This window comes from Urtica dioica, chromosome 6, assembly GCF_054948205.1.
Source record: "Urtica dioica subsp. dioica isolate 48M chromosome 6, U.dioica_male_clone48M_v1_H2, whole genome shotgun sequence".
Taxonomy (NCBI): domain Eukaryota; kingdom Viridiplantae; phylum Streptophyta; class Magnoliopsida; order Rosales; family Urticaceae; genus Urtica; species Urtica dioica.
The window spans coordinates 9,984,347-9,993,741 of record NC_142761.1 but is presented as its reverse complement, the minus strand read 5'-3'; the positions used below and the strand labels follow the sequence as shown (position 1 = coordinate 9,993,741).

Here is a 9,395-nt window from a genome sequence, read left to right as displayed (position 1 = left end):
AGCTAAAAAAATCGGCATGATTGTTCGTTAATCTGATAGACTATCGATGTGGCTTTATACAATTGACTTATAATAAAATATATGGGGCTGATGATTGGGACACACATTCATGACTTGCACGTGACTAATGACTTGATGACTATATTAAACAGTTAAAAACATGAATGATTAGTCGTTGTTACCGTACGAGGCTGCTCTATTGTCTAAAAGTGTCAGTGCGTGTAACACACGCTCACTTTCCTGAGAGAGCCAAGTTGAACTCAATCATGAATGATTAAGTTCATTGCTGGGAAACTTTTTTTTTTTTTTTCTGAGATCGGAAAAAACAACTAGTTAATTGCCTTGTAAATTAATTATATTATAGTGTACATGAAATGTACTATAGTCAATAGTTTCGTATCAAATAGGATTATTCCTCTATAAATATCGATGCCGTTTGCTTCTTCTTTACTTAATAGGGTGCGAAGGTGTATAATGCAGTTGCGGTGATTTTCATAATGTAGTAATGAGGAAAATATTGATCATATATATTTCTTTAATATTTCCTTCAAGGTGTATAATTTATGAGAAAAAAATGTATGATGAAAGCAGGTGAACAAAACATTTACATAATTTGATGTTATTTTGAAAATACTTAATTATATTACAGTAGTTATGCATATATTATGAGAAAAACACATACAGATTAGATATATACATACAGAGAAAGGGGATTCCCTTTTTTCAATTTATTAATTGTGATAGCATAATTGTTTTGAAGCTAAGGCACACCAAAACAACTACATCATCATCATCGTACAGTTTTGAAAACTAGATAGACTAGTTCATTATTTAACCAAACAATATAATGCAACGATGAAATCAACCATATAGGATATATCACGTACACTTATTTGACTTAAACTTAATTTATAAAGATATTAACCAACACTAGGAGTGATGGTAACTATGCCTTGGGCGTTGACCTTAACCCTAACCCTAGTGCAGTCGAACATCATGTCGTGAACCGCATCGTCCGGGAAAGTGAACGCGTTCACACTCGGGTTTTCGCGCATAATTATCGCCACAGCCTCATCTCCCTGAACTCCAACGAGTTCCGGCCATGTTTCTTTTCCTAAAGAAAGGAAAATAATGAATAAATAAAAAACATATAAGGAGTAAATAATTAGTCTTTTATTAGGAGAGTACAATATATGATATCAAGGAATCTATATCATATATGTATAAGACAAATACTCATATCCTATGTGTACGTACCTTGACATTCTGAACTCATGTTGTTGGCCTAAATTCTTAATTAAGATTTCAGCTATATTGAATGTTTGTAAGTTATGAAGAGATGTAATGAAAATGTTCGATTTATATAGACTATCAATTCCATGCATATATACTTTTTTAATTTGTGTGTCACACCAGGATCTAAGTCACCGACTTTGACTAGACTATTATTTTTTTTTTACTATTCAAACATATGCAACGCCGTACAAACATTGGCTGCTAAAATCATTAAAACTACGTATGCATATGTAATTTTTTGTACAAGAGACGTGTGGCTACTAAAATTATATTTATTCGCGTTCATACGGCTCCTCACGTCATCTACAATCTCTAAAATAAAATAAAAAACGTTATCTTTGTAAAGCGACGGAGAAGGAATTCCTAATACATAAAAACGACATGTCGTCATAGTGACGGAACGTTACGTAAAAAAAAAAGAGTGTGGGAAGCTTGCTCTCAATCAACTATCAGAGCCAGGTTTCGATCCTGGGACCTGTGGGTTATGGGCCCACCACGCTTCCGCTGCGCCACTCTGATTTGGTGATGTACGGTCTTGATACGTAATATAAATACCATATTAAATAATATTTCAATAAATTGAAGCCTAATCCATATCAATTTTGTAATAACGATACTGAACTAAACAGTTTTCTAATATTCCTATGGATTAACTTATTATATATAAACAGTCAATTTTAATGATTTAACCTTCGTCCAACATATTTAAAATTTTATATACTTCATACCAGATCTCCCAAAGAATGAAAATATCGTTATTCATACAAAATACTTATGAAGAAAATTACAAAGATGCCATAAACTTTGCATATTTTCACTAATAAAAAAAAAAGAACAGCTTATATTTCTCCGTTTTTTGCTTTTAAATACCCATTACATTAGTTTTTAAGTCAGATTAGCTAACATACCTTTGTTATTACCGGGTTTTCTTGTTATTGATTTACTCCAATCTTATTTCCACTTCAATAAAAGAGAAAAATACTAGAAAATGTATTCCTGTACAGGAAGCTAGCAAGCACAAAGGAACACAGATAAGATCCTCGGCGAAACTCGTGTTACTCAGTTAATTACATTGGATTTGATGTATCATTCGAGAGACAGCTTTGCAAGTGTAAGAGCTAACACCTTCACGCCATTCGATATGTCATCAATGGAGGAAAATTCTTCCGGTTTGTGACTATAACCTGCAAAACCAATTCGATAGGGGAAAAATATGAGTTTTAAACTGCACCAATTTTTTTGTTAAAATAACAAAAAATAAAAACATAAAAGCGCCGGACCTTTGTAACATGGGATGAAGATCATTCCCATCGGAGATAACCTGCAAGAGGGGATAATTCGTCTATGTTACTTGCAACTCAAGCAACAGCTAGTTTCGAGGGTTTAGTTTCTGTTTTTTTTACCTTGCCATGAAAAGAGAATCGTGGTAAGCTCTGCTGATCATCAACTTGTGAGTGAGCTTCAGCTCTTTCGATGCGGATTCCATCGCCCGAATTACGGACTCATCAGAAAGTGCCGGTGGGTCTTGATTCACGATGTTGAAAGCTGACAGCTTAACATTTCGGTTTTTGGCTATGGCTGTCGCAGATTGATGGATTTTCTCGATTATTACGTTTCTTCGTTCTTCGTTGATGTCTCTTGTGTCTGCACAAATACAATGTTACAAATGAAACATGAGGAGTGTTTATTTAATTAGGCTAATTAATCATTAGATGTTTGTAATTTATTTAGGGTCTTTTAGCTATATAGCTATTTGACTTATAGCATTTTGTGTAATAGTCAACATTTTGTAAATTTTCTGTAAATAGTCGTCTCAACTTATTTACAGCACTCAAAAAGACAAAAATACCCAAAATATGCTAGAATTTTTTTGGGTATTTTTGTCTTTTTGAATGCCGTAAATAAGTTGAGGTGGCTATTTACGACAAATTTACGAAAGGTTGGCTATCTAGCAATTTTTAGACTTTCGGTGGCTTATTTAGCTAATTTTTTGATTTATTTATGTTATTTGAATTATTTAATTAGGGTAAGGGTTTGAGTATTAGGTTTCGGGCCAGACTCATTAAGGTTGTAATGGTCCATTTAATAGACAATAAAATGAATGAAAAACGCGGCCATTAATCAATCACAGAAGCTTAGTAACTCTAAAAAATGGGATACGAGGCTCTGCGAAAGGTTGGCAAAACTTCCAAAGCACATCGAAATCCCGGAACATAACACAATCACTCGATCAAGGACTTCATTAGCATTACAATTTTGGAATCATGTGACAGATTTGCCATCATTCTATTTTTCCTTTCTTGGTGATTTCCTCCCTCGACTTGCACTTTTTGCTGTTTGTTAACAAAAAAGTTTCGGAAATCTCTTACGTAAAACGTGTCACCCTAAAGAAATTTATCATCTAATAAGTTGATAAACACGAAGTTGAAGAAAAGAAGTTACATTTGAAAATACTTGTTTTTACTTATTTGTAATATCTACCGCTACATGCACATTAATTAAGAATGGCTGTTTAGCACAAATAGTCCCCAAACTATAGAGTGCCCTCTTTGGTCCCTTAACTAATTTTTGGACAAAAATGGTCCTTGGACTATTGGTTTTATAGCATATTAGTCCTTTACCAAAAACATTAATCTTTTCCTATGAGATTTTACCCAAATGTCATCATGAAATGTCCTTAACCAACGTAAGTAACTAAAAAAATATCTAAAAAATTGGATTGAGTAACCATGAAATGTTTGGCTTACCGATTTCGAGATGTGATTTGCTGGGAATACTGTTGATTGCTCCGGGGTGAAGCTCCAAAATGCCTAGAAAAAACAGGTTGAGAAACAGCTCAAATAGAACATTTTCAGATTCTTAGAAGCTCGACAATATGAAGTCAAGACAGGACTTACCAACTGTACCGACACTGTCAATAGACCCAGATTCCAACACATGTCTTTCAACCGCCAGTGCTAATTCCGCGGCCGCGAGTCCAGCATCGTTTCTGCTCAAAATGGCACAATTCTTGTTCTTAATAAATAGCACATGACTAGAATCATTATAAGATTGATGAGCCGAAAATAATTATTTGCAGTCACCTCATTGGCATTAAGACAGCACCGGCATGGCCGCCGTTGCCTTCGAATTCGACCTTTATACTAGCCGGTGCTGCGATGGCTGTTACTACGCCTATAGATATGCCTGTACGGAAAAGAAGAAGAAGAATAAGAAGAAGAAAAGAAAAGAAAAGAAAGAAAGAAAGAAAGAAAAAAAAAACACGCACACACATTAAACAAGACATCAATGTGTTATAAATTGGTAACAACAAAGAAAATAGAACGCGAAATCAACAGAGGAGGGCACTAAGAGATTGCAGTTTTTGTTATAGCCCACAACTACATGTTCCGCGAAAGTTAGATTTGTCGCCGCACAGGCTTTTCGGGCAAAACCAAACCCACTCTTGTCACCAAACTCCAACAAAATGTCTAGAGCAGAAATTTTACTAAAGCCAATCATAAAACCCAAGACCACTAAGAAAACAAACAATATTTTTATTGACAATCTCAGTGTAATATTCGAGAGTTGAACCAATACCTCCGATCACACTACTCTCCCAGCAATAACCCTAATGACCCGCCCTTGTGACTTTAATTGGACTAAAATATGATTACATTATTTTTAAAATGTAATTAATTAGATAATAAAACTAGAACCAACCTTCTTCCTCTAGAATCGGGCCTTGCTCGATGTGCAACTCCACAAATGCCGAGTAAAATCCTTTCTTGAGAAAAACACTCGACAGGTCGTCTTGTGAGTTGGCATAGCCGGCGGACCGTGCAGCGTCAAAGAAGGATACGTTTTGACCGTCCACGGTCTTCTTCAATGCTTTGGCGAGACTCTCGCTCCCTGCCAATAATCGACTGCGAGGTTCACAAAGTTACAGTGAGAAAGGGAAATCAGAGAGGAGAGAGAAAGAGAGGAGGGACGGGATTTTCATGTTTCGACCTTCCGAGGCAGCTGATTCCGAATCGCGTGGGCTCTTCCGAGGTGAATAGAATGACTTCGAGAGATCTTTTCGGTTTGAAGCCAGCCCTGAAATAGTTTAATATAATAAAATAAAAAAGCACGAAGAAATGAGTTTAACCAAACACACAACTCTCTCTTTATGGTCCGAGCACTTCTCTATACTATACTCGCAACCACCAAAGGGAAATACTAGAGAAGGAAAAGTGTAGAACCTTTTGAGAACGTTTATGGCTTCGATCGCGCCTAAGACACCAACGACACCATCGTACTTTCCCGAGTATGGAATGGCATCGATGTGCGAACCCGTCGCAGCCGCCGGAAGCTCTGGTTGAACACCTTCCCTGCATTATTACATATATAAAAATACATAACTAAAAGAGTTAATAAGGCATGCTTTTATAAAGCTTTTCGACAAGGTGTGACGTAGAATAACGTACCAAAGAAAAATAAAACAAGACTAGAGATAGAAATTGAACAGCAGTAACATGTAAACATATTCTGTCAGGGGGGGAAAATATACAAAGAAATTTTCTTAAGGCCATTATGTAGTTCTTAAATTTCAATGAAAAACAATAAAACCTGTTAAAAAATAAATAAAAGAAAGCGAGGTTCACCATCGGCCAAAGATGTTGCCAACAGCGTCTTCTCTTACAGACAATCCAGATAAACCCATCAGGTTTTTAATGAATCTGCAATTATTGAAACAAATAATTATAGTCAAAGTGAAGTTAATCTATCGTTGTTACTTAGCAGGGTCATAATCTATCGTTATCCCGAATGGGGTTAGTTGTAAGCTCCCAAAGTTTGAAACTTTTAAAGAATCATTCCGAACTCAGTGGCAAAATTAGCACTTTATTGAATATTCCCAATTCACTTTAAGCAACAGTATTATAATAAATTAAATAAAAAAAAACCAGAGAAAAATGACGATCGAGGCACAAACCTTCTTGCCAAGACATCTTTCTCAGTGTACAGAATCCTCGTCACGGATGGGGCTGGTGAATCCGAAAGCCTCGAGAGTTCGTCAATCTAAAAACAGCCAATGAGAACGTGGTACGAAATCAAACTAAAAAGACAAGGAAATCGTTTTGAGTAAGTTTTCTCTACCTGGCTCTGTAAGCTTTGAGCTTCGACAGAGAGCGAAGAGAGATGGTCGGAGACGACAGAGCGAGGCTCGTGAATTGGGAAGCCAGAGAAATCTTCCATAGTTTTTTTAACCGTTGCGTCTACATCGTAATCACTCGCCTGTGTCGTTGCGATGATATCGAAGATGAAAAGGAAGACCAAGACGATCATGGCAAAGCTCTTGAATCTCAAAGACATTATTTTCTTTCTTTCTGGGATTTCAGGATTTTGCAGTTCAGACTTCACAGGAGAAGTCTGTCTCTGTGTGAGTGAGTAGCGTTAGAGATTCTCTGCCAGTGCGAATCTGACGTTGTGGCTCCGCATTATTATCATTTTTCTGTCGTTTATCGATTAAACATTATAATTATTTTTCTTTTTTTTAATAAAATTATAATTAGTTATTAAATATAGAATAATACGTTGTTATTTCACCAAAACTAATTCGTCCTTATCATCAAACACCACTTTACCAGAATAAACAACTTTTCCCATACGAACGATAGGGAAATATAAACACTTTTTGTTGTAAACGTTGCACTTTAAATTTATGTTACCATTTTAATTCGATGACTAACAATGGAATCTGATATATTACAATGAATTCTGATTATTACCGATGAAATTCTGATAATTTTTTTAGCGGAATCCAGCCTAAAATAATTATCTATTCAGCGGAATCCAACCTAAAATAATTATCTATGAAAGTAAAGATAAAATGTCTAAAAGAAGACATGATGACAAGACACACTTGTTTGAAACTCAAACCAGACCGAAAATGGCGGTATGATCTTCGTCAAAGGGACCTTTATAATTTTTGTAAGCTGAGGTAGCTTTTAGTTCAGCTCGCCTTAGATAGCTTTAGCGGGCTGATCGGCTCTTTATAGCTCAATCCGCTTCAAAATATTTGTCGAACTAAGCTCTTTTTTAGCTCATCTTGACCCAAACAATTTGGTGAGATCTCTTTTAGCCTAACTCATCCCCAAGCATTCTGGTAAGTTGAGTTCTTATTAGCTCACTCCACCTTGAAGTATCAAACGCGATGAGCTCAGCTCGACGAATAAGGCGACTTGAAGGCGAATCAACTAACGCCTATGATTCATGGCATGAAGAACATTCAACCACATTTTTCTCAACTGTCTCGCTAAATTCGGATCGAACTGCACACGTACTAGGAGAAGATTCAAAGAAGACGAAGATTAGTCATCTTTAGAGGCAGACCCAAGTGGAAGCTTCGAGATGCTTGGGTCCCCCAAAGCCTAAATTTTTTTGTTGAAAAAATTTTAGCTCTTTTTTTTCAGCCTAAATTACTTTTTCAACCTAAACAGACTCTCTTTTGAAAGATCGAGAGTGTTTGACGTTAATTTTCTAGTCAACAAATAACAATAGAATCCGATATATTAGAGATGAAATTCTAAAAAATTTTACACTTTGTTTGGTTAGAAGGATGGAGAGTAGGAGGGATGGATAGAATAAGAAGGATGTAGATGATGGTGGAGGGAGAGGATAAGTGCTATCTTTTCATGTTGTTTGGTAGGAAAGAGAGAAGAGAGTGAAGATTTCCCCTCCTTTGTTTGGTATTAGAAGGATTTTATGAAGGATGGATGAATTTTAATTTGTACAATTACTATGTTATCCAACATATTCTTGGCTATTGAATTGTGAAATAATGTTGCTATCAAATATATATAAATAATAAATTAAATTTATATATCCTTAACTTAAATAAATAAAGTTACCTAAAAAAGTTATAGAAATAAATTGAACATTAATGTAAAAAAAAAAAAAAAAAAAAAAAAAAAAAAAAAAAACTATCACCAATGCAAGCCAGTAGTTAGTATACTAATATTGATATTGATATGGATGTCAGCATTACGAAATATTTCAAGGTCTTACTACATGTTTTAACAAAAGTTACAAAATATAGACATTAACACTACAAAACCATATCTCTAGACATATGTTCTAGAATCGAAAGATCTTATATTCAGCTTTTTCTAAGTTTGATGTTTCATAGTTATGATATCTTCTTATAGAGACCAAAAAGAACATACAAAAGTCATCAAGTATATCCAATTGTCATCAAGCACAATCAAGAATCGTCAGCTTTGAGCATCATTTTGGAAAGCAATGCACACCTTAGTGCACTAGGGATGGCAAACAATGCTCTTGTTTTTTGCTGGATATTTAATAAGAAATAGAAAGGCGTCAAGTTGTAGATGGTCAGGAACACCAATGTTCAGTAACTCTGCATAAATATCTTGCTCTTCGTGAATTCTTGGTCGAGCCTTTTCAAAAGCAACTATTCCTTTCTCGGCAATACCATTTCCTTCTCTAATTGCTTCAGCCACATTATTAATACCAGATTGGATTGTTTCAACATATTTCTCAAGTGGATCAAGTACTGAGGCTTTTCTTTTTATGCCTTTGGAAGAGTTTTCACCTTGAGGATTATTTTGCGAAGATAAAACGCTAGGAGAATTAATGTTACCTCTTCCACGCGCTCAATATCTAGAAATTGATTAGAACTATCATTTTTCTCCCATCCTTGGACTTTTTCCTTTGCACTCATAGCACCATAACTGGGAGCTCTGTCCCTTTAAAACAACTCTGATAGCTTACCATAGTTTTGAATTTCAGTCACTCTCAACTTTTTTGCGTGAGGTTTAGCCTACAATTATGGAAATAAAAATTTGAGAGATTTAGCAATGTACTTAATTGTTTTTCAAAAAAAAAAAAAAAAGTTATGACTACAAATTTAAAAGGCACAAAGACTAACCTCAATAATAGTATTCCATACTTCAGGTTCTGCTTCAAACATTTTTGTTATTGGATTCCAAGCAAACCCACTTAGACCTTTGAAAAGATCATGACATGCATTAAAATTGATCTTCAAAGTTTTGATTCTATTTTTCAGATGATCTTTGTCAAATGGATATTTGAGTTCCTCTCGACAAATCTTGAGA

General features: G+C 35.1%; 1 protein-coding gene, 1 long non-coding RNA gene and 1 other non-coding gene across 3 annotated transcripts; all 3 read right to left on the bottom strand.

Annotated features, from left to right (window-relative positions):
• Nucleotides 1–698: 698 nt before the first annotated feature.
• Nucleotides 699–1,360, bottom strand: LOC149393337 (uncharacterized). The gene is made up of 2 exons (XR_016299820.1): nt 1,258–1,360; nt 699–1,114 (listed from the first exon to the last, which is right to left on the bottom strand). It is a non-coding gene; the product is annotated as an uncharacterized LOC149393337 (long non-coding RNA).
• Nucleotides 1,361–1,743: 383 nt separating this feature from the next.
• Nucleotides 1,744–1,815, bottom strand: TRNAM-CAU (transfer RNA methionine (anticodon CAU)). Its single transcript has one exon. It is a non-coding gene; the product is annotated as a tRNA-Met (tRNA).
• Nucleotides 1,816–2,247: 432 nt separating this feature from the next.
• On the bottom strand, nt 2,248–6,757 carry UAH (ureidoglycolate amidohydrolase). The gene is made up of 12 exons (XM_089617656.1): nt 6,415–6,757; nt 6,251–6,336; nt 5,922–5,996; nt 5,520–5,648; nt 5,287–5,373; nt 4,999–5,201; nt 4,380–4,482; nt 4,194–4,285; nt 4,044–4,106; nt 2,700–2,940; nt 2,577–2,617; nt 2,248–2,480 (listed from the first exon to the last, which is right to left on the bottom strand). The coding sequence occupies exons 1-12, from the start codon at nt 6,628–6,630 to the stop codon at nt 2,383–2,385; spliced, it is 1,434 nt and encodes a 477-aa protein (XP_089473782.1). The 5' UTR covers nt 6,631–6,757; the 3' UTR covers nt 2,248–2,382.
• Nucleotides 6,758–9,395: the final 2,638 nt, after the last annotated feature.

What these genes read in the sequence shown, in the direction of transcription:
- UAH (XM_089617656.1), bottom strand. Translation starts at nt 6,630, where the DNA reads ATGTCTTTGAGATTCAAGAGCTTTGCCATGATCGTCTTGGTCTTCCTT. An exon ending in GGAATCAGCTGCCTCGGAAG is followed by an intron (nt 5,202 to 5,286) that starts GTCGAAACATGA and finishes TGAACCTCGCAG; the next exon opens with TCGATTATTGGCAGGGAGCG. An exon ending in GATTCTCTTTTCATGGCAAG is followed by an intron (nt 2,618 to 2,699) that starts GTAAAAAAAACA and finishes CCCCTCTTGCAG; the next exon opens with GTTATCTCCGATGGGAATGA.